Consider the following 26,749-nt stretch of genomic DNA (forward strand, 5'->3'; position numbering starts at 1 on the left):
GGGGTCGCGTGCCCGTCAGCACGGCCGCCCAATGGGCGCGGGGTCGGGGCGGGAACCGGGCGGAAGGGGCGACAAGGGGGGAGGCGGGGCTAGGCAGCGGCTTCCGGGCGCCGCGGCGGAAGTGCCGGTATCCAGGGGAGAGTGCGGCCGGAGCGGCGTGGCCAGGTTGGGCCGGGGGGCCGGGGGTGCCGTGGGGGGGGGGGCGCCCGGGGGTCCCGCAGCGAGGCCCCGGCCCCGGCCCCGGCCCCGGCCCGGCCCCGGCCCCTCGGGGCGGCCCCGGCCCCCCCCGGCTCTGTGCCTGCAGCGGGGCCTGCCCGGCGGTGCCCCCCCCCTCTCCGGGTGCCCCCCCCCCCCCTTGGCGCCCCCCCCTTGGGTGCCCCCCCCCCCGGGTACCGCCTCCCCCCCCCTTCCCAGGGCTCTCCCCCCCCCTCCCCCGGTGTCCCCCCCTTCCCCCGCGTGCCCCCCCCGCTCCCCCAGTGCCCCCCCCCCATTTCCCGGGTGCCCCCTCCTTCCCCCAGCTTCCCCCCCCCCCGCCCCCTCCACCGGGTGCCCCCCTCCCTACCCCATGCCGCCCCTCCCCCGGGTGCCCCCCCCCCAGGTCCCCCCTTCCCCCGGTCCCCCCCTTCCCCGGGTGCCCCCCCACATTCCTGGGGTGCCTCTCCACCCCCGCCCCCCCTTCCCCCTGATGCCCCCCCCCGGTGCCCCCCTCCCTGGGGACCCCCCGACCAGAGCTATTCCCCCCCCTTCCCCTCCCCCTCCAAGCCCCCACCCTCACCCCCCCGTCCCCGTTTCCCCCCCCCCCGTGCCCCCCCCCCCAGCCATGGGCCGCCGCAAGTCGAAGCGGAAGCCCCCCCCCAAGAAGAAGGTGACGGGGACGCTGGAGACGCAGTTCACCTGCCCCTTCTGCAACCACGAGAAGTCCTGCGACGTCAAGATGTGAGGGGGGCCTCGGGGGGGGGGAGGGGGGGCACAACTTCACCCCACTGAGCCCCCCCCCCCCATTTCCCCCCCCCTCGTTTTGCAGGGACCGTGCCCGCAACACGGGCGTCATCTCGTGCACCGTGTGCCTGGAGGAGTTCCAGACCCCCATCACCTGTATCCTCCGCCCCTTAACCCCCCCCCGCGCCCCCCCCGACCCCCTGACCCCCGCTCGGCCCCCCCCCCCGTTAAAACCTTAACCCCCCCCCCCAGACCTGTCGGAGCCCGTGGACGTCTACAGCGACTGGATTGACGCCTGCGAAGCCGCCAACCAGTAGCACCGGGCCCCCCCCGATTTTTTTTTTGGGGGGGGGGGCACATCCTTGCCTGCCCCCCCCGGCCCTTTTTTTTTTCGTTCTCCTTTTTTTTCTATTTTCTTTCAATTTTTACTTTTTGGACCCTGGCTGGGGGGGGCAGCAGCTCGGGACCCCCCCCCCAGCAGCTTGGGACTCCCCGGCAGGGAATGGGCCCCCCCCAGCTTGGGCTGGGTGCTGGCCCCGGGGGGCCGCGGGGGGGGGAGGGCGGGGGGGGGCTGTGAATAAACGCCCGCGTGGGGCCACAGCACTGCCTGGGGCGCTTTGTCACTGGGGGGGGGGGGACGGGCGCTGGCGGGGGGGGGGGTCCCCATCCTTGTCCTTGCTCTATGCCTTGGGGTCCCCCCCCCCCCATCTCACCGGCCCTTTGATGTCACGCTGCCCCCCGTCCCTCAGCGTCCCCCCGCCCCGTGCTCCCCCCCATCCCCTTGAGCCCCTCCCATCCTCAGTGTCCCCCCCTGCTCCTCCCCGTGTCCCCCCAACCCCTTGTTCCCCCCCATCCCTCGGTGACCCCCCATCTCCCTTTGCCCCCCCAGTCCCTCAGTGTCCCCCCCCCTTGCCAGCCCCTTGATGTCATGCTGCCCCCCCGTGCCCCCTCCAGTCCCTCAGCGTCCCCCCCTGCTCCCCCCATCCCCCCTGCTCCCCTGCCCCCCCGTCCCTCAGTGTCCCCTGTGCCCCCCCATCTCACTGTCCCCTTTGATGTCACGCTGCCCCCCCGCAGTCCCTCAGTGTCCCCCCCGTGCTCCCCCCATCCCTTGAGCCCCCCCCATCTTCAGTGTCCCCCCTGCTCCCCCCGTGTCCCCCCCAACCCCTTGTTCCCCGTCCCTCAGTGCCCCCCATCTCCCTGTGCCCCCCCCAGTCCCTCAGTGTCCCCCCCCTCTTGCCAGCCCCTTGATGTCACGCTGCCCCCCCCGCGGTCCCTCAGTGTCCCCCCTGTCCCCCCCCGGTCCCTCAGTGCCCCCCCGCACCCCCCAAACCCCCCGCCCCCCCCAGCAGAGCCGCCTGCGTTGCGTGTGCCGTTTATTGTGCCTCCGTGGCTTCACAGGTGTGGGGCGACGGCGGGGGGGCCCCCGCTCCGAGCCCCCCCGAACGAGGGGCTCCCCATCCTCCGAGCCCCCCCGAAGGGGGGGTCCCCGCTCCGAGAGCCCCCAGAGGGGGGGTCCCCGCTGCGGGCCCCCCCCGGCGGCGCGGTGAGGCCGGTGCGGTGCGGCGTCCCCGCCGCGGGGACGTGCAAGCGGCCGCAGGGACGGCGGCGGCGGCGGTGGCGGCGATAGGAGCCGAAAGGGGGTCCGGGGGGGGGGGGTCCCGGTCCGGGGGGGGCTATTGGGAGTTGTAGAGGCTGTGGTCGAGGCCGTCGAGGCCCAGCAGCCCGGCGTCGCAGTACTTGGGGTCGTAGACCTGGCGCGGCAGCCCGTACACCGTCATGCCCTGCTGCGAGGCGCCCTTGTTGCTGCCCATCTGCAGCCCGATGGTGTGCGTGTCGCAGCGCTCCATGCCCAGCGCCGGCTCGAAGATCTGCCGCTTGGTGCCCGGCGCCGTCATCCCCGCCTGGGGGGGGGGGGGGGGGGCAACACCGATAGGGACCCCCCACCCCCCCAGGGCATTATCCGCCCCCTCGCAGCGCTCCGTGCCCGGCCTCGGCTCGGAGATCCGCCGCTTCGTCCCCGCCTGGGGCAGGGGGACAGCACCGACAAAGACCCCCCCCGAGCCCTTTCCCCCCACCACCTGGACCCCCCCCAGACCCATTTCCCCCCCCCGGACCCATTTCCCCCCCAATTAAGTGTCCCCCCCCCCGCAGCGCTCTACGCCCCACGCCCGCTCTGAGATCTGCCGCTTGGTGCCCGGCGCCGTCATCCCCGCCTTGAGGGGGGGGGGCACGGCACCGCTAGGGACCCCCCCGGCCCCATTTCCCCCCCCACGTTAATTCCCAGCCCCCGGAGCTCCCGGTACCTGGCTGGCGCCCTTGTTGGTGCCCATCTGCAGGCTGATGGTGGCCTGGTCCAGCGGCTGGTCCGTGCCCAGCTTGGGGTCGTAGAGGTGCCGCCGCGTGCCGTACGCCGTCATGCCCTGCTGGCTGGCGAACTTGTTGGTGCCCATCTGGGGGGGGGGACACGGGATTGTCACGCGGGGGGGGCCCCATTCGTGCGTGCCCCCCACACACACCCACCCCCCCCAGCCGCTGCCGTCACCTGGAGGCCGATGATGTTCCTGCCCTCGCGCAGCTTCTCGGGGTGGAAGCGCCGCTGCTGCTTCTCCGCGTACTTCACCCCCAGCCCCACGTTGTTCCCCTTCGTCTTGGCCTGCGCGGCACCAGGATGTGGGCATGGCCCCCCCCGCGGCCCCCAGTTCCCCCAGTCCCCCCCCCCCCCCAACCCCCTTCCCTTTCCCTCTTCCCCCCCCCCCGGTGGGGACGGGTCGCTCCCCGCGCTGTCCTGTAGGGCGCTGTGGGCACCCCAAACCTCCTGGGGACCCCCAGCCCCCCCCAAATCCCCCTCAGGACCCCCCCCAAAGCCCTGCCTGCCCCCCCCCCCCGCCCCCCCCCTTGTTACCTGGCTGGCGAGGCGTGCGTGTGCCCCCCCCCCAACCCCCCCCTTATTTCCCCCCTTAACCCCTACCAGCGGGGACGGGTCCCCCTGGAGACCCCCAGACCCCCCTCAGGACCCCCCCAAAGCCCTGCCCGCCCCCCCCCCCGTGCCCCCCCCCCGCCGTTACCTGGCTGGCGAGGGCGATGAGGGTGGACTGCACCTGCGTGTGGTTGGTGTTCTCAAACAGGTCGTTGGCCTCGAAGATGTCGTGGGGCTTCACCCCGTAGCGCGTGATGGCCCGCAGGAAGTTCCCGATGTTCTCCAGCTGCCGCAGACACCAACCCCGGGTTTTTTTTATGGCCCCCCCCGGCTTTTTATGGCCCCCCCCCCCAGCTTTTTATGCCCCCCCCCTCACCTTGTGCCAGTTCTGCACGGGGTCGTTCACCTTCTGCACCGAGCCGGGCTGCAGCTTGTTGATGAGCCTGGGACGGGGTCACCATGGGGGGGTCACAGGGGGGCCGTGACCCCTTGGATAGGGTCGGGGGGGGGTGTTTTTTTTTGGGGGGGGGGGTCGTACTCGCAGAGGATGACGCCGTCCTTGAGGCCGTCCATGAAGTTGTCCCCGATGCGGCGCCCGGTGGCCCCCTCGATCCAGGCGCGCAGCTCGCGCTCCCGCTGCGGGTCGTACTTCTGCGCCAGCTGGGGGGGGCACGGGGGGGGGGGCGTTATGGGGAGAGGGGGCACGGGGGGGGCATCAGCGGACATCAGCGGGAGGCATGGGGGGTGTTATTGGGGTCAGGAGGGGCGTCATTGGGGTCGGGGGGGGCACGGGGGGCTTTATTTGGGGGCGGTGGCGTCATTGGGGGGCGTCAGTGGGGCCGGGGGGGGCCACAGGGGGTGTCATTTGGGGAGGGGCATGAGGGACATCATTGGGGTTGGGGTGAACATCAGTGGGGGGCGTCACTGGGGGGCGTTATTTGGGGGGTCACGGGGGCGTCAGTGGGGTCAGGGGGGCCATGGGGAGTGTCAGTGGGGTGGGGGGGGCGCACGGGGGAGACGTGATGGGCTCAGGGACATCATCGGGGGGGGGGGGGAATGTGGGGAACATGGGGACACCCCCGGGTGGGGGGGGGGTGCGGGCAGAGGCAGTCCCCAGCCCCCTACTGCGGGGGGGGGGGTGGAGGAGGGGGGCTGGATCCCTCCGGGTGCCCCACGGGGGGGAGGGCGCACCGAGGGGGGGGGCCCGGCGACGGGCCCGGTGCTGCCGCCCCCCCCCGGCCCTCCGAGCCCTTGCCCATATATAGCCCCGGGGCCGCCGCCGCGCTCCGACGCCTTATAAGGGCTCGCGGCGGGGCCGGGGGGGGGCCCGCCGCCCCCCCCCCGGCCACCCAGGGCCCCCCCCCGCCGCTTAACCCTTCCCGAACCCCCCCGCGGAGGCGGCGGGGGAGGGAAACGGCGCGGACCCCCCCCCTCCCTTCCACCCCCCCCCGATTCCCCGTGGGGAAACTGAGGCACGGCTTGGGGGGGGCACGGGGGGCGTCGTTGGGGCCGGGGGGGGGCCGTTATTGGGGTCGGGGGGGAACGGAGGGCATCATTGGGGTCGGGGGGGCGTTATTGGGGTCAGGGGAGGCACGGGGGGGCATCGTCGGGTTCGGGGGGGGCGTTATTGGAGTCGGGGGGAGCACGGGGGGGCGTTATTTGGGGTCGGGGGGCGTCATGGGGGTCGGGGGGGAGGGCGGGGGGGGCGTCTTTGGAGTCCCCCCCCCGGCCCCTTCCCCCCCAGCCCCGTGTCCCCACCCGCGACCCGGCAGCACCAGGGACAGCGCCAGCCCCGGACCAGCCCCGGGAATCCCGGTTCCCCGCCCCCCCCCTCGACCCCCCCGACCCCCCCGACCCCCCCCCCGGCCCGGTTGGGCCCGGTTGGGCCCGGTTCGGTTCCGCCCACCTTGTTCTTGACCTCGGCCGACAGCCCGTAGGCCGGCCCGCGGTTGAAGTTGGCGTTCGACATCGCCTCGGTTTGCCCGGTTCGGCCCGGTTTAGTCCGGTTCGGTCCGGTTTAGCCCGGTTCGGTCCCGGTTCGGCCCGGTTTAGCCCGGTTCGGATCGGTTTGGCCCGGTTCGGTCCCGGTTTGGGTCTGGGCTGACCCGGTTTGGCCCGGATCGGATCGGTTCGGAGCTGATTCGGTACCGGTTCGGTCCCGGTTCGGTTCGGATCGGCTCCGGTTTGGCCCGGTTCGCTCCGGTTCGGCTCCGGTTCGGCCCCGGCTCGGTTCGGCCCCGCTCGGCTCGGCTCGGTTCGTCCCGGTCCCGGTCCCGGTCCCGGTCCCGGCGCCGCCGCCGCCACTTTTAAAGTCGGTGGCGGGCGCGGGGCCCCCCCCGGCGCGGGGCCGGGCCAGCCAATGGGCGCCTCCCGCCGCGCTGACGTCACCGCGGGGGGGGCGATGGCGTCATTTTTTCCACATTTAGCGGGGGGATCCCGGGATGGGGGGGGGTCCGGGTCTCCCCCCCCGACCCCCCCCTCAGCCCCCCCCGTCTGTCCGTCCGTCTGTCCGGGTGTCCCCCCTTCCCCTGCCCGCCCCCCCCGGGCATCCCTCACCCTGTCCCTCCGTCCGTCCGTCCGTCCCTCTGTCTGTCCGTCCCTCTGTCTGTCCGTCCCTCTGTCTGTCCGTCCCTCTGTCTGTCCGTCCCTCTATCCGTCTGTCCGTCTGTCCGTCTGTCAGGCCCCCTCCGTCCCTCTGTCCATCCCTCTCTGTCCGTCCGTCCGGCCCTCTGTCCGTCCCCCCGTCCCGTCCGGCCCTCTGTCCGTCCATCCGTCTGTCCGTCCGTCAGGCCCCCTCCGGCCCTCTGTCCCTCTCCCCATCCTCCTGTCCTGTCCGTCCCGCTGTCTGTCTGTCAGGCCCTCTCCGTCCCTCTGTCCGTCCCTGTGTCCATCCCTCTGTCCATCCCCCTGCCTGTCCCTCTGTCCATCCCTCTGTCCGTCCCTCTCCATCCCTGTCCATCCCTCTGTCCATCCCCCCGTCCCTCCCTGTGTCCATCCGTCTCCGTCCCTCTGTCCGTCCGTCCGTCCGTCCCTCTCCATCGCCCTGTCCCTGTGTCCATCTCTCTCTCCGTCCCTCTGTCCATCCCCGTCTGTCCCCCATCCGTCCCTGTGTCCGTCCCTCTGTCCGTCCATCTGTCCATCCCTCGCCATCCCCGTCTGTCCCCGTCTGTCCCCGTGTCCGTCCCCCTGTCTGTCCCTCTCCATCCCTGTCCGTCCCTCTGTCCGTCCTTCCCCCTCTGTCCATCCCCGTGTCCATCCCCGTGTCCCCCTGTCTGTCCCCCTCTGTCCCTCTGTCCATCCCTGTCCATCCCCGTGTCCCCCTGTCCGTCCATCCCACCCCCCCCCTCCCCACCCCCCCCCCCCGGTGCCGTCACCGGATCGGACTCCGCGTGTGGGGGCGGGGCGGGACGGGGGCGCTTCGTCACGGGCGGGGAATGCGCCCCCCTCCGGTACCCCCCCCTCCCCCCTCCGGTACCCCCCTCTCCCCCCTCCGGTACCCCTCCCGTACCCCCCCTCCCCCCCGTACCCCCCCTCCCGGTGCCATCCCCCCCCGCCCCCCCCAGGGCCATTTGCCGAGGGGGTCCCGGGCGGGGGGGTCCCATGGGTGGGGGAGGGACGGGGGGGGGGGCCGGGGTCCTGGGAGGGGGGGGGGGTCCCATGGGTGGGGGAGGGGCGGCCGGGGGGGAATCCCGGGGGGTGGGGGCGGGATGGTCCCGGTCCCTGCCGCCCTCCTCCCCTCCCCGCGCCCGGAGCCGCCGTTTCCATTTATAGCAGCGGCCGCCGCTCTGACGTCACCCTGCCCCCCTCGTGACGTCACCGCCAGCCTCGGGCTCTGACGTCACACGGCGGGCCCGCGGCCGTGAGGTCACCGCGGCTCCCCGGCCGTGACGTCACCGCGGCTCCCCGGCCCCGCCATCACCGCTGGGGCGCGCGCTGTGACGTCACGGGGGAATCCTCCGGAGCCCCGCGCGGGGATTGGCTGCGTCTGGCCACGCCCCCTGGGTTGCCCGCGGTTGGCCCCGCCCCCCGGAATGCCCGCGGCTCGCCCCGCCCCGCCTCACCGATTGGCCGCGCCTGGCCCCGCCCCGCGCCGGGATTGGCCGCGCCTGGCCCCGCCCCCTGCCCCGGAAGCGGTTCCCGGCGCCGGTGGCGGAGCCGGGCCCGGGGCGGGCGCCATGAGGCTGAGCGGGGCGCGGGGCCTGGCGCGGCTCTGGGGGGGCGGCGGCGGCGGCGGTGGCCTGAAGGTGGGGGGGGGGCGGGGACACCGGGGGGGGGTATGTGGGGGTCACGGGGGGGTCACGGGGTCGTGGCGGGGTCACCGGGCCGGGGTCGGACGCGGGGACACGGGGGGGGGGGGGGAGGGGGGGCACCCAGTTCCCAGGGATTTTGGAACCTTGCTCTTGGGGGAACGAGGCCGTCAGAAGCCCACTGAGCAGACGATGGGAAACGGGACCCCTCCTGTGAGCTGAGGCCCAGAGTGGTGCCCTGACTCAGTGCAGATGGGGCACTGCCTCACTGGCACTCCTGGGCTCCCGAATTTTGTTCAGTTTTGTCCCTAAGGCTCCGAGTGTGCCTCGAGCAGCGAAGGTGGGCAAGCGCCTAAGACCTTTTAGAACTCCAAAGAGCTGGGGGAGCAAACCTGAGACACTGGGCCCTCAGCATTATGGCAGGGGAAACAAAGGATGGAGGGAAAACAAAGCTGAGAGGCAAAAGGGAGGCTCCAGAGTGCCTTGAGTTGCAGTGCCTTTGGCAGATTCCCCAGCTTCTGCTGAACCTCAGGAAGCATTGCGGCCTGAGGATTTTCACTTGCTCAAAGATGCTAACCAAATGAAACAGAACACTTCCTGGCAATGTCAGACCTCCGGTGAGATTACCAGTAGTGCGCAGGACACAGCAATGTCCACAATTGTTCTTGCAGGCGTGGATGGGGAGAACAATGCAAACACTGCGAAGCCCCAAGATTTCCTAAGTTTCGGCATAGCAGTCACTGTGGTATTCGTGGCTCCCCTCCTGCTTGTGATAGTTGCGTGCTGGGTGCGTGAGTATTCGGCGTTGGAGGCAGAAAAATCAGTGAGTTGTTGTTCCCCCGCTCCCTCTCCTCCTCTCCCCCTCCCAAATTCGTTACCGTATCTTTGTCAACGTTATTATGTGGCTGCTGCCAGCCAGGAAGCAGTTGTCGTTAGCGTATTGTGAAGTGAGCAGTTAGTTTTTGACCAGACTCTTCTGAAATTTCTGCTGTCCAGTGCTTTAGGTGGCCTCTAATTCCTGGGCATTCTGTTCTGGAGCCCATTTTTCTGTTGCTGGTCTTAGCGAAGCTTGGCCCTTCCGCAGCAAGAGCAGAGCCAGGGACAGCCGTAGGCAAAGCGAGGTCAGGAAGAGAAATGCAGGAGCTGAGAGAGGGTGCCATCGGAGAGAGAAGCGCAGCAGTGCCAGTTCCCCCCCAGCACAAGGCACCCTGTTCTGGGATGCCCTGAATTGCAGGTGTCCGCCTCAGCCAAGGTGTGCCAGCTACTGGGAGCATGGGGATGAGCCCTGCCAGCTGCGGGCATTGCCTTGGAGAGGGGCAGTCGGTGTGTCACAGCCGCACCTGAGCGCTGCCAGCGTGCGTGTCCTCAGCACACACAGAGCTTGTGTGTTTAATTACACATCCCAAAGAGCGGATGGGCAGCACCTCCCCGAACAGGGAGCCGAGGCCGTCACCTTGTTGGGCCAGGGCCAGGGCCGGGCAGGGAGCTGAGTACTGGTCCTTGCAAGGCGCTCTGAAAAAGGGCAGCCGGTGGCTGTTGGGACCCGGTCGTGCTGAGCCCGGCTGTGGACCCCTGTCTCTGCGGGGGCCAGGTCTTCTTGCTGGGACAGCACGTGCAGAGCAGGCAGGTCAGGATGGCTGGCGAGGCGCTGGGGAGGAGACAAGCTGGGGCAGGATGTGGAGGGGAGCAGAGTCCCAGCCGAGGGCACAGGGCACCCTGTTTTCTGCACAGAGCACTGTGTGCCCACAGCTCACGCACAGCCGGGTGCCTGCACCCTGCTGCCTCGCACCCGCCTGGCACCGCAGCCGCAGCACGGCCTCAGCAAGTTCCTGTCTCCGCAGGCGCCTCGCCGCAGCCCAGGCAGCCCAGACATTGACACCCGCAGCCGCTCCGTGAGCCCCTACAGGCAGCCTGACCACCGTGGTACGCCTGAGAGCCAGGCCCGATGCCAGCAGCCACCATCAGTGCCTGGAAGAGCGGCCCGCCTGCCACCAGCCCGGCCTCCACGGCCCCCAAGCCCGGCAGCGGATCAGTGGAAGGTGCACGACCGGCCCAGCAGCCCCCAGTCCTCGTGGACACAGACACCACCTCCACGGCCCCCTCCACCCTCTTCCAAGGGCTGGGGCAGCCCCCCCCGGGATGCAGCCTTGGCCACACTTCCAATAAATATTGTGTAATACAGCACAGCAGTCCGGGTCTTATGTACAGCGACACCCAGGAACCCACAGAAGGACTTTGTGACTGATCGAGAAGTAAGCCTGAGGGTCCTCGGTGCTGGGGGTCAGCCAGACTGTGCCCACCATGCAGGGAACGCAGGGGAAGGGAGCTGGGGAGCAGCACAGCAGGAGCAGACAGAAGGGCTGTGAGCGCGGCAGCGACCCTGCACAGCGCTCACCCGAGAACCCCCTGCTCAAACTGGCAGTGCCGCAGCCACACACAAGCGCGGGCCCTTCCTGATCCTGGGCCGAGGCCAGGCTCCCCACAGCCAGCCCTCCTCAGGTCCTGACCCTGCACGGATGGCCGATTTTGGCCAGGGCGCCCCATGCCAACGCTCCCACGGCTCAGCTCTCCTCAAAGGGTACAAGAAAAAAATCCCAGCTCATTGCCCAAGTCTCCCTTGTGCTGGGCCCCACAGCTGGATGCTCTGCTCTGGGGAGGGGGGTTTCACGAGGGCACAGCACACGGGGAGAACGGCTTTTCACTGGTGACGATAGCAAGATTGAGTGGCTGAGCAATTACAAAGACAGCTCTTCCTTTCCGTAGCATATTCTCCCCTTTTTAAAGGACAGGCTCAGCTCAGTTTTTACCAGATTGTGGTGTTTTTTATTTATTTCTTTACATCATGCAAACAGTGTGTAATATACTTCTTTTTGCTGCACTACCATCCTGAGTGGAACAACAGCTATTAAGACTAGAGGTAGAAAGAGGCGACTGAGGGGAGGCCTCACGGCGGCCCTCAGCTTCCTGAGGAGGGGAGTGGAGGGGCAGGCGCTGATCTCTTCTCTCTGGGGACCCGAGGGAACAGCACGGAGCTTCATTGCCTCAGCCCCCTCCAGTCGCTGCAGGTCACTAAGGAAGAGGTAGATCGCAGCATGCTCCACACACGCTTACTTTTGTACCAGCACGGTGCCACTGCAGGTGCCCAGCAGCCGTCTGCAAGGCGCTCTTGAGTGGAAGGGAGAGACGAGTGCCGTGGAGCAGTCCCCCGATTCTCCCATCAAAAAGTGCCCCCATTCCGAAGCCTTTGGGTACACCTGAACTCCCCTGGGGAGCCTTTATGCAACCCCACACAACAGGACTCTGCGCCTTCTCTCTCTCCAGACCCTAACCCTAATTAAGGCCCCCCCCATAGCCACTAAGACCCCCCCCCCCAAGCCATTAAGGATCCTCCCTGGGACCCCCCCAACCCCCCCCCCAGGATATTAAGCCTAACCCTAATTACACCCCTAATTAAGCCTTTCAACCCAAGCCTTTGGGTAGACCTGAGCTCCCTTTGGGAGCCTTTACACAGCCCCACACGCAACAGGACTCTGCGCCTTCTCTCTCTCCAAACAACCCCGACCCTAACCCTAATTACACCCCTAATTAAGCCTCCCAGCAGAAGCCTTTGGGTAGACCTGATCTCCCTTGGGGAGCCTTTACACAACCCCCCCACACAACGGGACCCTGCGCCTTCTCTCTCCAAACAACCCCGACCCTAACCCTAATTACGCCCCTAATGAAGCCTCCCAGCAGCAGCCTTTGGGTAGACCTGCTGTCCCTTTCTCCTCCCCCCCCGAACCACATCTCCCAGCACCCCCCGGCGGGCCGTTCCCTCCCAGCTCCCCCCGTTTCCACCCCGTTTCGTCGCCCTGACGCCATCTCCCCGCGCCATGAAGCCTCCCCCCCGGCCCCGCCTGGTCCCGGCCCGCTTCGCCGAGGCCCCGGCGGGGAGGCCCCGGGCCGCGGCCTGGTCGCTGCGGGAGAAGCGATCGCTGCTGGCGGCGCTGCGGGCCCAGGCCGCCCTCGGCCTCCCGGAGCTCCAGGCCCGGCCGCTGCGGGAGAGCCTCCCCCGGCGGAGCGAGGCCGAGGTGGGCCCGGGGGGGGGCTTAAAATCCCGGGGGGGGGCTTAATGGCCCGGGGGGGGGTCCTTAATATCCCGGGGGGGGGCTTAATGGCCCGGGGGGGGTCCTTAATATCCCGGGGGGGCTTAAAGTCCATGGGGGGGGCTTAAAGGCCCGGGGGGTCCTTAAAGGCCCGGGGGGGGGGCTTAAAATCCATGGGGGGGGCCTTAATATCCCAGGGGTTCCTTAATATCCCGGGGGGGGGCTTAATGGCCCGGGGGGGGTCCTTAATATCCCGGGGGGGGGCTTAATGGCCCGGGGGGGGTCCTTAATATCCCGGGGGGGGGGAAGGGGGCTTAATGCCCGGGGGGGGGTCCTTAATATGCTTGGGGGGGGTCTTAGGGAGGGTCCTTAATGGCTTGGGGGGGGGGGGGTCTTTAATATGCCCGGAGGGGGTCCTTAATTTCTTGGGGGGGAGGGGAAGGTGTGTGTGGGGGTGTTCTCTCTCTCCAGACCCTAACCCTAATTAAGGCCCCCCCCATAGCCACTAAGACCCCCCCCCTGTGGGAATGGAAATGTTGTTTTTGCAGTGTTACATGGTACAGAAGGAAGGAATGGGGTATTGAGATGTGCTTACAGTGATAAGAAAGCTCAGCAGGTGACCTCCTAAAATGCAGACACCCAGCCTCCTTAGAGCGATCAGGTGGAAATCGCTGTGTTAAGTCAAGGCAGACAAGGGGAGAAAACATTGCCATCCCAAAAACAGGCCGGCAACTGAAGGCCAGGCATTGTCTGGGAAGCATCAGACAGATTGTGATCCTGGATTACCCACTCAGTGGGGAAACTGGGGAGGGTCCTGTCATCAAAAAGTATATAAACTGGGTTTTGGAACTATGGGTGTGCTCTCCTGCTTGTGGGGCGCCCGCCACTGCAATCGCGAATAAATTCCTGCTTCGCTGAGCTCCTCGCCTGAGCCCAAGTTGTTGGCTACGGAGCGTTTCTCACAATTTGGGGCTCGTCCGGGATCCAGTCGCCTACCGGGGAGCCCCACCGCCGCAGCAGCAGGAAGGCATGCCCCGCTGATCTCAGGGTCCTGTGCAGCGACGGCGGCTCTGCGGAGAGCTGCCAGAGGGCCCGAGGCTGATGAAAGAGGCAGGATCCGTGAAGGAGTGGGGAAGGGAAGAAGGCAGGCACTGCGGGTTTGAGAACTGATCCGGTGACTCTGTGCACAGACCAAGGTAAGAAATAGGAAGTATTGCCTCGGGGGTCGGGTGAGACTCTGTGTGATGTGTGATGCGTGCTTGAGACGTACTTTTGTACGGAGCGAGTGTGGGGTCCTGATCCGCGGTGCCGCAGCTCCGCGAGGGGCGCAGGCAGAGACGGACGAAGCGTGAGATAAGGGAGAGAAAGGAAGAGTCTCGGGAAATGTGGTGTGCGGTAAGCCTTGCACGGGGTAGTGCTCGGAAGTACACCAGGGAAATGTGGTGTATGGTAAGCCCTTGCACAGGGAAGTGCTTGGCAGTACACCAGGGAAATTTGGTGTGCGGTAAGCCTTGCACGGGGAAGTGCTTGGCAGTACACCAGGGAAATTTGGTGTGCGGTAAGCCTTGCACGGGGAAGTGCTCGGAAGTACACCAGGGAATCTGGTAAACTCATAGGTGTGCGGTAGCCCTTGCACGGGGAAGTGCTTGGCAGTACACCACCATTTTCCAGAATAGGAAAAATGGGAAATATGAGTTCCAGGGGACAGGGAGATATCCCTGGGGGAGTGCCTACCGAAAGTTCTTCCTGAAGAATTATAAGAAATTGGAAAAATAATCTCAAAATTGGAGGAGATGGTAAAAAAAAAAAAAAAAAAAAAGGTTAAATATTGTGTATTAGTCTGGACAAAAGAACCGATTAAGGAAACAGCAGTATTTTGGCCAAAATACGGGCCTGATGAAAATTCAGGCTTGAAATTTATGTGTAAACAATAAGATTCCTTTTTGTTTTTTTGGAGGAGGAGCCAAGTTATGCTCCCTATAATCCTAATATTGCACCGGTGGCAGCAGCAGTCGCTCCAGGAAAGGAGACAGGGACTGCAATTAACACTGTCCCTAGAGAAGAGCGTACTCTAGGCTCTGGCAAGAATTAGAACAAGGCAGAAGAGGTACTGAGAATTTTGCCTTCCCTGATACTAACAGCACTAACACTTAACTGTGTATCCTCTTAAGTGAACTTCCCCCCCTCCTTACCAGCAGAGAGGTTAGGAGTTTCCTAGGACCTAACTTATACTCTTGGGGAGGGGGAACTATGTATATAAATATGTTGTTTACAGGGAAAGAAATGGGAATGATCAGGAGGAGAGCTGCTATACAAAAATGGGAAAGAACTCATCCTCCAGGACCAGGGGTAATACCGGCAGGGCAGAAATAACCACTTGCCGACCCTGGCTGGAAGAATAATAGTGTGCAACACAGAAATCATACGAGAGACTTGGGGTCAGAATGAGAAAGTACTTGGGGATGAATCCTGAGGACCCGGTATCCCAAGGGCTCTTGAAAGTTCATTTTGTGATTGAAGCCTGGCAAGATGCACAGAAAATGCTCCAGAAGGTGGGGGGGATGTAGTGACCAGTCACTGGGGGGCCCTCCTGCGGGAGGCCCTGAACGTGTGTGTCAAGAGGGGAGATGAGAAGGAAAGCAGAGGGTGAAACTAATGGTACTGACAGCGTAGCAGGTAGTCAGGCAGAGGGTTGGAGAAAGAGGAAGAAAATCTTCAGGGGGAGTCAGGGCCAGGATGGAAAAGAGAGGAAGAGAGATGAAGGAATGGCAGGCAAGGAAAGCTACCCGTGTTGTGGCCTGAATCTTAGCAGGGACAGGCTTTGATGGGATGTTTTAAGTGTGGGCAGGCTGGCCACTTCAGGTAGGAATATCCGGAGTGGAAGAAGGAAGGTATGGAATTAAGTTGGCTAATGACTGAGACTTTGGTGAAAGTACAGGCTGGAGAAAGATAAGAAGAAGTGTTAAAAAGGGTTATGGAAGGTGTTAAAGGTGTGGTATGTAATGTTTGACAGAGCTGTTTTTTGAATGAGTTGGGAAAGTTGAATGAGCAGGGAAAGAGGGTGTAGGCACTATCTAAGTAACAGTCTAGAGGTTTTGGTATATTTGCTGTGGTGTTTGGTCAGTTTCCCAAGTATCGAGAAGGGGGGGACAGGGGGGGCAGCCTGCTCCACCAGGGGCCTCTCCACAGGCCGCAGGGGGCTTCGGCTCCGGCGCCTGGAGCGCCTCCACCCCCTCCGTCTGTGCTGACTTTGGTGTCTGCGGGGAGGTTTCTCGCTCCTCGCTCTCCCAGCTGCTGTTGAGCAGCAGGTTTTTGTTTGTTCGTTTGTTCGTTTTCGTGGATGTGCTCTCACAGAGGCACGGACTGTGTTGCTCATGGCTTGGCTCTGGGCAGCGGTGGGCCCCTCTGGGGCCGGGTGAAATTGTCCCTTATCTGCCACGGGGCGGTTTCTGGATTCTCCTCGTGGGGGCTGCCACTGCAGCCCCCTCCCGAACCTCGCCATCAAACACAATACACAGGGGCAGCTAGGTCATTGCTGGCCTGTAAAGTATCAGGGATTAAATTAACTAATGAAACCCTAACGAGTGATGGGGGTAGAAGGGGCTGGGGTAACAGTGCCACCTTTGGGGGGTACCAAGCTGAGACTAGGGGATAAAATGATCTCTGGGCAATTATTGTATGTACCCAAGGCAGGGACTAACTTGTTGGGAAGGGATTTGATGATGAAATTGGGCATTCAAATAGTAAATTGTTAGACTGGAATAACAGTGGTATTAATGGAGTGCTCTCAGGCCCTGAGAGCAAAGATATATTCACCTCTGACTGGAAAGACTCTGAAGTGGGGGCGGAAGCAACAATACATATGGAATTTTTACCTCAGAGGTTTACAGGGCCACCGATTAATTTGGGCAAAGTTCTAGAACAGATTTTGGAGCAATTCCAACCTCCCAAGGAGGAATTTCTGTTACAAAACGTGTATGATCGTTTATTGTCAGGACAGGAGAAAACAGTTGTGAAGGAAGCTACTAACAAGCTATTCAACTTTCTGGGAAAGCAGGGCTTGGGAGTATTGAAAAATAAATTACAATACGTAGAAAGAGAAGTCAGGTATTTAAGGCATCTAATGTCTGAGGGAAAACTGAGAATAAATCCAGAGAGGATTCAGGGAATTGTTGAAAACTAAGAAAGAACTAAAAAGTTTTTAAGAGAGATTTCTTTAAGGAATCGGGAGCCACGAAGCCTGAGGGAAAATGGATACTCCCTGATGGGAGAGAAATGCTGAATAAAGCACCAATGAGGCAAATATGATGTTTTACATCAAGAGAGTCATTGGGAGATGCAAGCAATGTGTGATGTTGTGCTAAGAAAGTATGTCTGTGTAGGAATATACACTTTAGTGAAGCAAATATGCAGAGGATGTACCATATGTCAAAAGGCAAATAAAAAGGTCATTTGTAACTGACCTAGAGGGGGACGGGAGCCAGGGATTCGACCTTTCCAAAGTATACAGGTAGACTTTACTGAGTTACGTAAAGGAGGGAGATTTAAGTACTTGTTTGTCCTAATTGGCCACGTGACTGGATGGGTGTAAGCTTTCCCCTCTGTATCTGCCCCTGCAAACACGGTGGCTAAGGTATCACCGGAGCAAATAGTCCCTAGATATGGGATAGCTGAAAACATTGATTCAGACCAAGGAAATAATTTCACTTCACAAGTACTGCAAGGGTTAATGCAGGCCTTAGAGATTGAGTGGGCTTTTCACACCCCCTGGCACCCCTCCTCTTCTGGGAAGGCAAAGCGAATGAACCAGACATTAAAGAAGCAATTAACTAAATTAGCGTTAAAAACCCAACTTCCTTGGGTAAAATGTTTACTTTTAGCACTCCTACAGGTTCAAACAGCACCAAGAAACATATAGGAATTTCACCGTATGAGATGCTGTTCGGATTACCCTATCTGGGCAGAAGGGATGAGATACCACAATTCGAAACGAGAGTTTTCTTAAGAACTGTATTCTGGGGTTGTCCTCTTCTTTGTCATTTCTCAGGACCCGTGGGAAATTGGGTCCTGATTCAGACCTGGAAAGGATCAACTCCGGCCCGAATGGGAAGGACACTTCCAAGTACTACCAACCACTGAAACAGCCATAGGAACTGCGGAAAAAGGTTGGACTCACTATACTCGAGTGAAGGCATCCATCGACCCTAGTACCTGGGAAGCTGTTCCTACAGAAGACTTGTTAGAAGCTGAAATCGAAGAGAAAAATCTCGTAGTGGACTCTGAGCGGGATAAGAGCTTGCGATTGTAAACTAACCTTTTATTTTCACAGGTAACTAATGAGCGTGACTTGTGATTGAGAGAAAGGACTGGCCTATAGTGAATTGAAGTGTTCCCAAGGGGGGGTTGTTATGGTAGTAGTGTATATCTTATTCTTTGTATTGATAATTATTTGGAAACCTAAGGTTTAAAAATAATGACAGGGAAAAATCAATTATTAATTTTGTTTTTAGTGATTGTAGGCCTCAGAGAAAGCCTTGGTCAATTGGCAACTTGGAAAAGGCATGACCAGATAATAGTAAGACGGGATACCCCATAAAAATATGGGTGAATGTGACAGAGGGTTATGTACCGCAATCTGTCATGTTTGATGCTTGTGAGGTGTTAGCTTGTGGAGATTTAAATGCCCAAGGACAATTGAGCAGAGAGAACAAATAACTGGTAGAGACCCAACAGCCAGATTGAGAATAGCTGTATGGAAACGATCCTCTATCTCCATCAGAGAAAGGGAGAAACTCAAGGAGAAAACGGGAGAGAAAACAGGAGGCCCTCTTTGAAATGCGGCAGTTCAAACATTTGAGATTGAAACAGGGTATGGGGATGTGAATGCCTGGATAGAATGGGTCAAATCTGCTGTCCAGAGTCTCAACCACAGCGATTGCTATGCTTGTGCCTCGGGACGACCGATAGCCCAGATAGTGCCCTGCCCATTGGGGTGGACCGAGGACTCCCGAGGGATGCGATGTACGATTGCATTGTACCCAGAAAAGCCTGCCTGGGGAAATGAGGCCTGTAAGTCTCTCTTTGCTATTCCCTTCCTCGCACGATAGCAATATCAGGGCTCCCCCTGCATTCTCCACAGCTATAGGTAACCATACAGCTTGCCTCTCACGGCAGGGTGTGAGTGCTACCCGGCATCTGGGAGAATTTGCCTTGTGCACGAGGACCTTGAATGCTACCGAGGACTTGATGGGAAACTATTCAAGACTTGAGATCCCCAGGGCAGATCTCTGGTGGTACTGTGGAGGGAAGATCTTACGGTCCACCCTACCATCTAACTGGGGAGGCACTTGTGCACTTGTTCAATTAGCTATACCCTTCACCCTGGCATTTGAAAGAGAAACATCACAAATACCCAGAAGAAGTAAAAGAGGCTTTGGAATATCATTTGATGATAGAGTGTACATAGATTCTATTGGGGTGCCTAGAGGAGTTCCTGATGAACATAAAGCCAGGAATCAAATTGCTGCAGGGTTTGAGTCACTGTTCTGGTGGGTAACAATTAATAAAAATGTGGATTGGATTAATTATATCTATTATAATCAGCAGAGATTCATAAACTATACAAGAGATGCGATAAGAGGAATCGCTGAACAACTAGATGCCACCAGCAAAATGGCTTGGGAAAATAGAATAGCATTAGATATGATTCTTGCGGAGAAAGGTGGTGTGTGCGTGATGCTGGGCAACTGTTGTTGTACTTTTATCCCTAACAATGCTGCCCCGGATGGCACAGGAACTAGAGCATTGCAAGGGCTTACCACCCTTGCCAGTGAATTGGCAGAAAACTCAGGAGCAGACACTTCCATCACAGGACGGTTGGAATCTTGGTTTGGTAAATGGAAAGGGATGGTAGTGTCCGTATTTACGTCCTTGATTGTAGTAGCAGGAGTTTTGACAGCCATTGGTTGTTGCATTATCCCCTGTGTAAGGGGACTTGTCCAACGGTTAATTGAAACTGCACTTTCGAAACAAATGACCGTGGATCCACCACCCTGCTCAGATAAGATAATGATATTAGAGGAAATGGAAAGCAAAGAAAGTGAAGAAGAGGAAGACATCTACCAAATTACACCTTAGAGAAAAAAATTTTGCAAAAATCAACAAATTATAAAAAGAGAAAAGGGGGGAATTGTGGGAATGGAAATGTTTTTGCAGTGTTACATGGTACAGAAGGAAGGAATGGGGTATTGAAATATGCTTACAGTGATAAGAAAGCTTAACAGAAAACCTTGTAAAATGCAGACAGCCGGACTCCTTAGAGCAATTAGGTGAAAATCACGGTGTCAAGTCAAATCAGATAAGTGATGAAACATTACCACTTCAAACAGTAAAAAAGTCAAAAGAAGCTTGAAATTTAACAGGCCAGCAACTGAAGGCCAGGCATTGTCTGTGAAGCATCAGACAGATTGTGAACCTGGATTACCCAGTCAATGGGGAAACAGGGGAGGGTCCTGTCATCAAAAAGTATATAAACTGTGTTTTGGAACTAGTGGGTGCGCTCTCCTGCTTGTGGGGTGCCCGCCACTGCAATCGCGAATAAATTACTACTTCACTGAGCTCCTCGCCTGAGCCTAAGTTATTGGCTACGGAGTGTTTCTCACAACTATCCCCCCCAGCCTCTCCCAGTAGCTTCCAGCACCCCCCAGTTACCCCCCCAATCTCTCCCAACCCCCCCAGTACCCCCCAGCCCCTCCCAGTTACCCCCCAAGGCCTCTCCCAGTTTCCCCCAGTACCCCCCTAGCCCCCCCAGTTACCCCCAGTGAACCCCAGTACCCCCCAGTTACCCCCACCCCACCAGAGGAGTGTGGCAGGGTGAGGGCTCATCACCCCAAGCCCCCTGCACCCCCCTCCTAACACCCCCGGTGAGCACGGCCTGTCCCCACCCCTCACCCAGCACGGGCTTGGCACGGGGCACAGCTGCAGGCTCTGAGGTAACGGCCGGGGGGGGAGGGGCAGCGGCACCGGCCTCTGAGGGGGACGGTGGGGGGCCCGGGGGGGAGCCGGGCGGCTCGGCAGGGCCCTGCGAGTCGCTCAGCATGGCCGCGGCCACCGGGGGGCGACAGCGGAGAGCACCGGGGGAGGCTGGTAACAGGCCTGGTCGCTGAGGGGGAGAGAACAGCGCCGAGCTCCGACCCTGTCGCCGCCGCCGCCGCTTTTGAGGGGGTTCTGCCCGGGGCTGCCTCGCCAACGGCCGCCAGGCTCCGCCCCCCCGGCTTCGCGCCTCGCCCGCGGCTCCCCATTGGCTGGCAGGGAGCGGGGGGGGGAGGGGAAGGGCGGCGATTGGGCGCGTTATATTTTGGCGTTATATTGGGTTATATTGGCGTTATATTGCGTTCTATTGGGCGCGTGGCGGGCACGAGGCGCGCGGCACCACGTGGGGGGAGGGATAAAGGCTGGAGCGGGGCGGAGCATGCGCGAGTGGCAGCGCCTGTCCCTCCCTGTCTCCCCCCTCCCCTCTCTGTTCGCGCATGCACAGAAGCGCCGCCGCGCTCATTTGTGTGTGTTAACATAAATGTACTTAACGTCAACGTCTGCGTTCGGCTGGGGGTGCTGCGCAGTGCCGGGCGGGGCAACGTTTGTACGTATTTAAAGAAATGTACGTTTTCATAGGTAAAAGCGTCCCGCACCTGTGGTGATTTGCATAAACTTTCATGATCTGGGCGTGGGGGGGGCGGAGGATTAACGAGGGCCTTGCCGGGCCGTTAATTGTCCTCATTACGCTCATTTGCATACAAGCCGGCGCTTCTCGCCGCGCCGTTGCCATGGCAGCCGCTCGCCCCCTTCCCAAGATGGCGGCGGGCGACGCTCTGCCCGCCGAGCCCCGTCTCTATGGCCGGGAGGGCCGCGCGCATGCGCAGTGCGGGCCGCGGGGTTGCAGCAGCCGGAGCGGCGGCGGCAGCAGGCGGCGGTTGGGCTCGCGGACGGGGGGGGTGAGTCCGGCGGGGAGGGGGGGAAAAACCGGGGGGGGTAAAATTTGGGGGGATCGGGAACCGACCCCCCCCCCCAGCAGGGTGCCGAATGGGCTCGCCCGGCGGGGAGGGGAGGGGGAGCGAGGAAGGAGCGCGCGGGGCCCGCGTGGCGCCTCCCCCCCATAAGGCGCGGGCTCCCCCCGGGCCCCCTCAGACCGGCGGCGGCGGCCGCCCCGCGAGGGTCGGTCCTGCTGCTCCGCTCCGCTGCTGCTCCGGCAGCTTCTGGGTTTGTACCATAAGCTCAAAATGAAAAAGATTAAAGGAATTCTGGGAAAAGATGTACCTATCCCGCGGACATCCCCGCTGGGGTGTTTGCTAGCACATTGGAAGGAGGGAGGTTTTGGTCAAGAACTGCGGAAAGGAAAGCTGATTGATTATCGTAATATTTGGTGGCCCCAGTATAAACTAGAGGACCGAGAAACTTGGCCTGAGAATGGAACATTGCAATATAATACGATTTTACAATTGATGCTGTTTTGCAAGCGGGAAGGAAAATATGATGAACTGCCGTACGTGGAATTATTCTTTTATTTGCGCCGAAAGCCTGAATGGCGGCGTGCTTGTGGAATAATGGTGCTTGAAGTTTCAACTGAGGAACGTTGTTGTGCGTGTACTAGGGAGGGACGCCGTATACAGCATCAGGCAATAGAGAATAATAAGTATTATGGGGAAATGAATAATGGAAATATTGATCTGGAAGTTGCGCCGTCGGCTCCGCCGGAAGAGCCGGGACAGGGAGGGAAAAGAGAAAAGGAAGATAGCAGTAGTGATGGAGAATCCCCGACTTTAGCCTCCCCTGTGTCACATAGGACCCGGCAACAGCGAAGGGCAGCAGAAACTATAAATGAACAGAGAGGGAAAATAATCGCTCCCCTCAGGCAAGGAGTGGGGACAGAAGGACCGGTATATGTTAAGGTGCCTTTTTCAGCTGGGGACTTAATGACATGGAAACAAGCAGCCGGCACCTACAGGGAAAACCCAGATAAAGTAGCCAGGGTAATGAAAATGATAATTAAAACCCAAAATCCCGATTGGGATGATCTCCAGGTGATCCTGGATACTTTGATGGACTCGACAGAAAAAGACATGGTATTGCGGGCAGCCAGAGAGAGAGCCCGAGAAGATATATGAAATGGATTAGTGCTTGGAAATCTAGATCAAAACTTCCCCACTGAGGATCCCCAATGGGATTATAACACAGGGGATGGAATAAGGAGGCTGAAGAGATATCAAGATTGGGTACAAGTCGGGGTACAGAATGCCATGCCCCGGACCATAAATTGGTCAAAATTGTATAATGTCAGGCAAGAAAAAGCGGAATCGCCTTCCGCCTTTTTAGAGAGATTGAAAGAAACCGCTAAGAAATATACAGATTTAGACGTAGAGACTGAGCAAGCTAAAGCTCAATTGGCGCTCATTTTCCTGGGACAAGCCCGAGAGGATATTAGGAAGAAATTGCAAAAGTTGGAAGGTGCAGATTTGAGAAATTTGGATAGGCTGTTGGAAATAGCCTGGAAAGCGTATAATAACAGAGAAAAGGAAACGACAAAAAGGCAACAACAGAACTTATTAGCAGTAATTCAAGGGAGAGAACGCGCAGGATTAAGGGGCAGGGGAAGAGGAAATATTAACGGTCGAGGTAGAGGAACAGGGAGAGGCTACCCGAGCTCAGGGGGAAACCGGCTGGGTCTTAACCAATGTGCCCATTGTAAGGGGGAGGGTCATTGGAAAAACGAGTGCCCTCTCCGTGGACAGCTGATCGTTGGGGGGGAAATTCGTTCCGAAACCGAGAAGCAGCCAAGGCGATGGTTCTGGGGGAATATAGTAGCTGACTAGGAGATCCGGTAGCAGAAACTAAAGAGCCCTTGGTAAAAATTCAAATAGGAAGTAAGGAAGTAAAATTTTTAATTGATACAGGGGCCACATATTCAGTACTCGATAGATTAAGTGGTAAGATAGGGGAAAGGAAAACTACTGTTGTAGGTGCCACCGGGAAGGAGGAAATACGGCCGTTCTTACAACCCCTTGATTTACGGTTTGGAGGTAAAGAAATTACGCGTGAATTTTTATATGTACCAGAATGCCCTATTCCTCTTTTGGGACGGGATTTGCTAACTAAACTAAACGCTACCATAACGTTTGAAGATGGAGAATTGATTATGAGAATCCCGGAATCAAAAGTGGGACAAATCTTAATGATTAAAGAGAAGGCTGTTCCTCATATACCAAAAGAGGTAGAAAATGCAGTAATGCCTACGATTTGGGAAACGGACGTGCCCGGAAAATCAAAAGTAGCCCAGCCAGTAAAAATTGAACTTAAGGAAGGGGCCCGACCGGTACGGATTAAACAGTACCCGTTGAAGCTAGAAGCTAGGCTAGGAATAGTAAAGATTATAGATAAAGTTCTTAGCTACCACATTCTGGAGGAATGCAAATCCGAATATAACACCCCAATTTTCCCAGTAAAGAAACCTAATGGGGAATACAGGCTAGTGCAGGACCTTAGGGCAATAAACGAAATAACAAAAGATATTCACCCGGTGGTGGCTAATCCTTATACATTGTTAACATCTGTAAAAGAGAAATATAAGTGGTTTACGGTAATTGATTTAAAAGATGCCTTCTTCTGCATACCCATTGACAAGGATAGTAGAAAACTCTTTGCTTTTGAGTGGGAAAGTCCACGGAACGGACGGAAGATGCAACTGACCTGGACAAGATTGCCTCAAGGATTCAAGAATAGCCCGACCCTAATAGCCCCAAATTGAGCGGAATAAAACAATTCAATGTAAAGCAGAAAAGACTGTGGAAACGGAAAAGATCGAGGGATATTATAGGGAAAAGGTAATTGCCTACTACTCACAACGCGAAAAGAAAAGAAACTATCAATTCACGAATTTAAACACCATGAGCAGACGACTAGGATGGTGTGAGTATGATGAGCAACGTACAAAATCACGGGAGAAAGTTAAATGGGAATGCGAGGAAGTAAGTGAATCAGGAGAATTAGAAGGCTGGGATAGCGCATGGACCATGAGCATACTGCAGAGATATCAATACGGAGGAAATACTCCCTGGTGCACACAGTGGGCTGGTAAGACAAATGATAGCCAAAGGGACCGAGAATATATGGCAGATCAGAGGGAAACGAGTAGTCGAGAATGAGTGAAGGCAGTCCCATGGTGGAACTGCGCCCAGATCCTGAATTGCGATACGGACCTGAAAACCATTCCTTTACTCCCAGTAAAAATAGCTTTAGCGACCGGATGCGCATGTAGGGGACTGCGAGTCAACGGAAATATAACCAGTCAGAAGAGCAACAAGAGAATCAAGGTAAATTGCAAATATTCAACGATACGGAGTATGGGACACTTCGTATGGGCTGCTAATGATGGAACCTGGACAACACACCTGGAACTAGATGGTCCGGCGAAAGAAATAACACTAGGCTTGCCCACCTTGTGTCCGCTCTGCAAGAAGTCTCCTTTTAAAGGGAGTTCGACAAACTTGCGAACTAGAATAAGAAGGGAGGTAGACCAAGATGATGACTGGCAAGACCCCTCAACTGCAATCAGGATAGGATGGGTGATAGAATCACTATTTGCCCCAACAGCAACATACCAGAAGAGGGAAATAATATATAGCTTAATGGGCCAAGTAAACAGGTTGGCAAAGGTGACCAAGAAGGGGTTCAAAGACTTAAACTTACAATTACAGGCCACAACCAAAATGACCCTGCAGAACAGAATGGCTCTGGACATGCTTTTGTTAAAAGAGCATGGGTGTGTGGATATTTGAAAGGCAGAATTGATCATTGCTGTGTACATATTCCACATGTAACTACAGATGTGGAAAATGACATATCCCAACTAGCTCATGTGGAACACGAGCTAGAGGAAGAAAAGCAAGAAGCTGAGCAAAATTGGTTGGGAGCAACTTTTGAGGGACTAGGCCTTCATCTGGAAGGATGGCTCAAGTCCCTCCTACAAAGCATTGTGCTGCTGCTAATTGTATTCGCTGCAATGGGAGTAATGTTCTCGTGTGTGAAGGGAGAAATAGTTAGGAGTAGCGCATGGAATCGCCGAATAATGAGAGTCCTTACTGGGAGTCACCCAGAACACCCTATCCCACTTACTCCACCCCCATCCTATAGTACTAGCGTTAACAAGCAGGCATAGAGGAATCAATAAGATAGTAGACTAACGAAGATGCGTTAAGATTATACTTACTAATCTCTATATCAAGTTATACTCACTAACCTCTGCTAACTTGATTCAACCTAATAGTAATGAAAATACTTGCTCTCGGTATGAGTGAAGTATTTTCAAAGGGGGGAAATGTTAGTGTTGGGGAGAATCGAATGGATGTTCTATTAATGTCTCTTAGGTGATGGGTCATACAGTATAATTAAGCATTGCCGAATGTACTTACATTATCAATTAATTTATGTATGCTGGGAAGTTTAGGGAGCATATTATCAAATAATCTATGTATACTGGGAAACTTAGGGAGTATACTGAACAGTCAAATGAATCTTTGGAGGGGAACCCTGGGAGGGAACAGGTACAGCCTGACCTTGGATAGGGGCCTGGAAGCGCTGAAATGAGGTGAAGCAGAACCAAGGAGCGGAGGGAGCATGCGTCGAGTGAGAAAGGGGAAAAGTTTAGCGGAGAGGAAGACTCCTTACTTCATCTGGACGACCACCTGGATGACCACCAGAGTGCGCCACGCATGTGCTAAGGGGAGGGGAGCTAATTAGAATGAAAAGCGAGGCTGCTGTTGCAACCTGTAATGAATATGTATACCTGACGCAATATTGTATGTATAAATAACGGCTGGGAAGTAACGGGACTTGAAGCCAGATTTGGGCACCTGCCCCGGCTTCCAGCGCTGAATAAAGCACCTTCATATAATCACTTGGTGATTATGTGGCTGCTACGCTAACAGGGGGGCACCCAAAATGGTGGCCGGGGGGGGGCCACCCAAGGGGGAAGTTTTGGGGGGGGGGGGGGCAGGCACAAAGTAGGGGATTTGGGGGGGGGGGGAAGGGGATTTTTGGGGGCAGGCCAGCCCCAAAAGGGAGGAGGGGGCAAAAGTGGGAGAAGGATTTGGGGGGGGGGGGGGGGCAAAAAAGGGGGGAGAATTTGGGGGGGGGTCCAAAAAGGGGAGGAGGATTTGGGGGGGGTACCCCAAAAAGGCGGGGGCGGCACCCCAAGGGGGGGGGAAAGGGGGAGAATTTGGGGGGGGAGGGGACACACAAGGGGGGGATTTGGGGTCCCAAGAGGACAATTGGGGGGGGTCACACACCCAGTTTGGGGGGGGCACGCCCCGTTTTGGGGTCTCACCTCCGGCAGGGGGGGTCCCGGGGGGGTCGGCGGCGCCTCGGTGCCCTTGGGCTCGGGGGGGGCGCTGGCCGGGGCGTCCCCCCCTGCGGCGGCCGAGCTGGGGGGGGGCAGCGGCGGGGGGGAGAGAGGGTGGGGGGACCCCAAAATGGGGGGGGAAGCCCGGGGACCCCCCCTCAGACCCCAAAAT

General features: G+C 59.0%; 3 protein-coding genes and 1 long non-coding RNA gene across 6 annotated transcripts in view; 3 read left to right on the top strand and 1 right to left on the bottom strand.

Annotated features, from left to right (window-relative positions):
* The window catches only part of LOC310891185 (uncharacterized protein), a gene marked incomplete at its 5' end in the record, with an annotated part of 34,669 nt that extends 25,755 nt beyond the window's left edge, over positions 1–8,914 (top strand). The window contains 2 exons of the mRNA XM_083853461.1: positions 6,216–8,100; positions 8,775–8,914. Coding sequence (XP_083709587.1) covers positions 6,216–7,667 — 1,452 coding nt within the window. The 3' untranslated portion in view covers positions 7,668–8,100; positions 8,775–8,914. Of the gene's footprint in view, positions 8,101–8,774 lie in introns of the transcript that reaches the window.
* Positions 43–1,546, top strand: ELOF1 (elongation factor 1). Its single transcript, XM_083853460.1, has 4 exons — positions 43–165; positions 819–936; positions 1,025–1,095; positions 1,192–1,546. The coding sequence occupies exons 2-4, from the start codon at positions 821–823 to the stop codon at positions 1,254–1,256; spliced, it is 252 nt and encodes an 83-aa protein (XP_083709586.1). The 5' UTR covers positions 43–165; positions 819–820; the 3' UTR covers positions 1,257–1,546.
* CNN1 (calponin 1) lies at positions 2,300–6,165 on the bottom strand. Of its 3 annotated transcripts, none has more exons than XM_083853463.1 (7): positions 5,763–6,165; positions 4,395–4,516; positions 4,233–4,299; positions 4,005–4,142; positions 3,482–3,592; positions 3,243–3,389; positions 2,300–2,840 (listed from the first exon to the last, which is right to left on the bottom strand). In XM_083853463.1, exons 1-7 carry the CDS (start codon positions 5,823–5,825, stop codon positions 2,613–2,615), a joined length of 876 nt encoding a protein of 291 aa, XP_083709589.1. In that variant the 5' UTR covers positions 5,826–6,165; the 3' UTR covers positions 2,300–2,612. The 3 variants fall into 3 exon arrangements, with proteins under 3 accessions (XP_083709589.1, XP_083709591.1, XP_083709590.1); XM_083853465.1 differs by having other exon boundaries at positions 2,300–2,720; positions 5,763–6,141; XM_083853464.1 differs by having other exon boundaries at positions 2,300–2,723; positions 5,763–6,141.
* Positions 8,915–11,535: 2,621 nt separating the features above from the next.
* On the top strand, positions 11,536–19,804 carry LOC310891198. Its single transcript, XR_014577474.1, has 2 exons — positions 11,536–12,173; positions 17,080–19,804. It is a non-coding gene; the product is annotated as an uncharacterized lncRNA (long non-coding RNA).
* The last annotated feature ends 6,945 nt before the right edge of the window (positions 19,805–26,749 follow it).

Source organism: Anser anser, assembly GCF_964211835.1.
Source record: "Anser anser genome assembly, contig: HAP1_SCAFFOLD_296, whole genome shotgun sequence".
Lineage (NCBI taxonomy): Eukaryota > Metazoa > Chordata > Aves > Anseriformes > Anatidae > Anser > Anser anser.

Bases quoted from the DNA above. Each gene is read 5' to 3' on its own strand.
- ELOF1 (XM_083853460.1), top strand. From the start codon at position 821: ATGGGCCGCCGCAAGTCGAAGCGGAAGCCCCCCCCCAAGAAGAAGGTG. The intron at 937-1,024 runs GTGAGGGGGGCC...CTCGTTTTGCAG, and splicing joins AAGTCCTGCGACGTCAAGAT to GGACCGTGCCCGCAACACGG. The intron at 1,096-1,191 runs GTATCCTCCGCC...CCCCCCCCCCAG, and splicing joins GTTCCAGACCCCCATCACCT to ACCTGTCGGAGCCCGTGGAC.
- CNN1 (XM_083853463.1), bottom strand. From the start codon at position 5,825: ATGTCGAACGCCAACTTCAACCGCGGGCCGGCCTACGGGCTGTCGGCC. The intron at 4,143-4,232 runs GTGAGGGGGGGG...TGTCTGCGGCAG, and splicing joins CCGTGCAGAACTGGCACAAG to CTGGAGAACATCGGGAACTT. The intron at 2,841-3,242 runs GTACCGGGAGCT...CCCCCCCCCCAG, and splicing joins CCAACAAGGGCGCCAGCCAG to GCGGGGATGACGGCGCCGGG.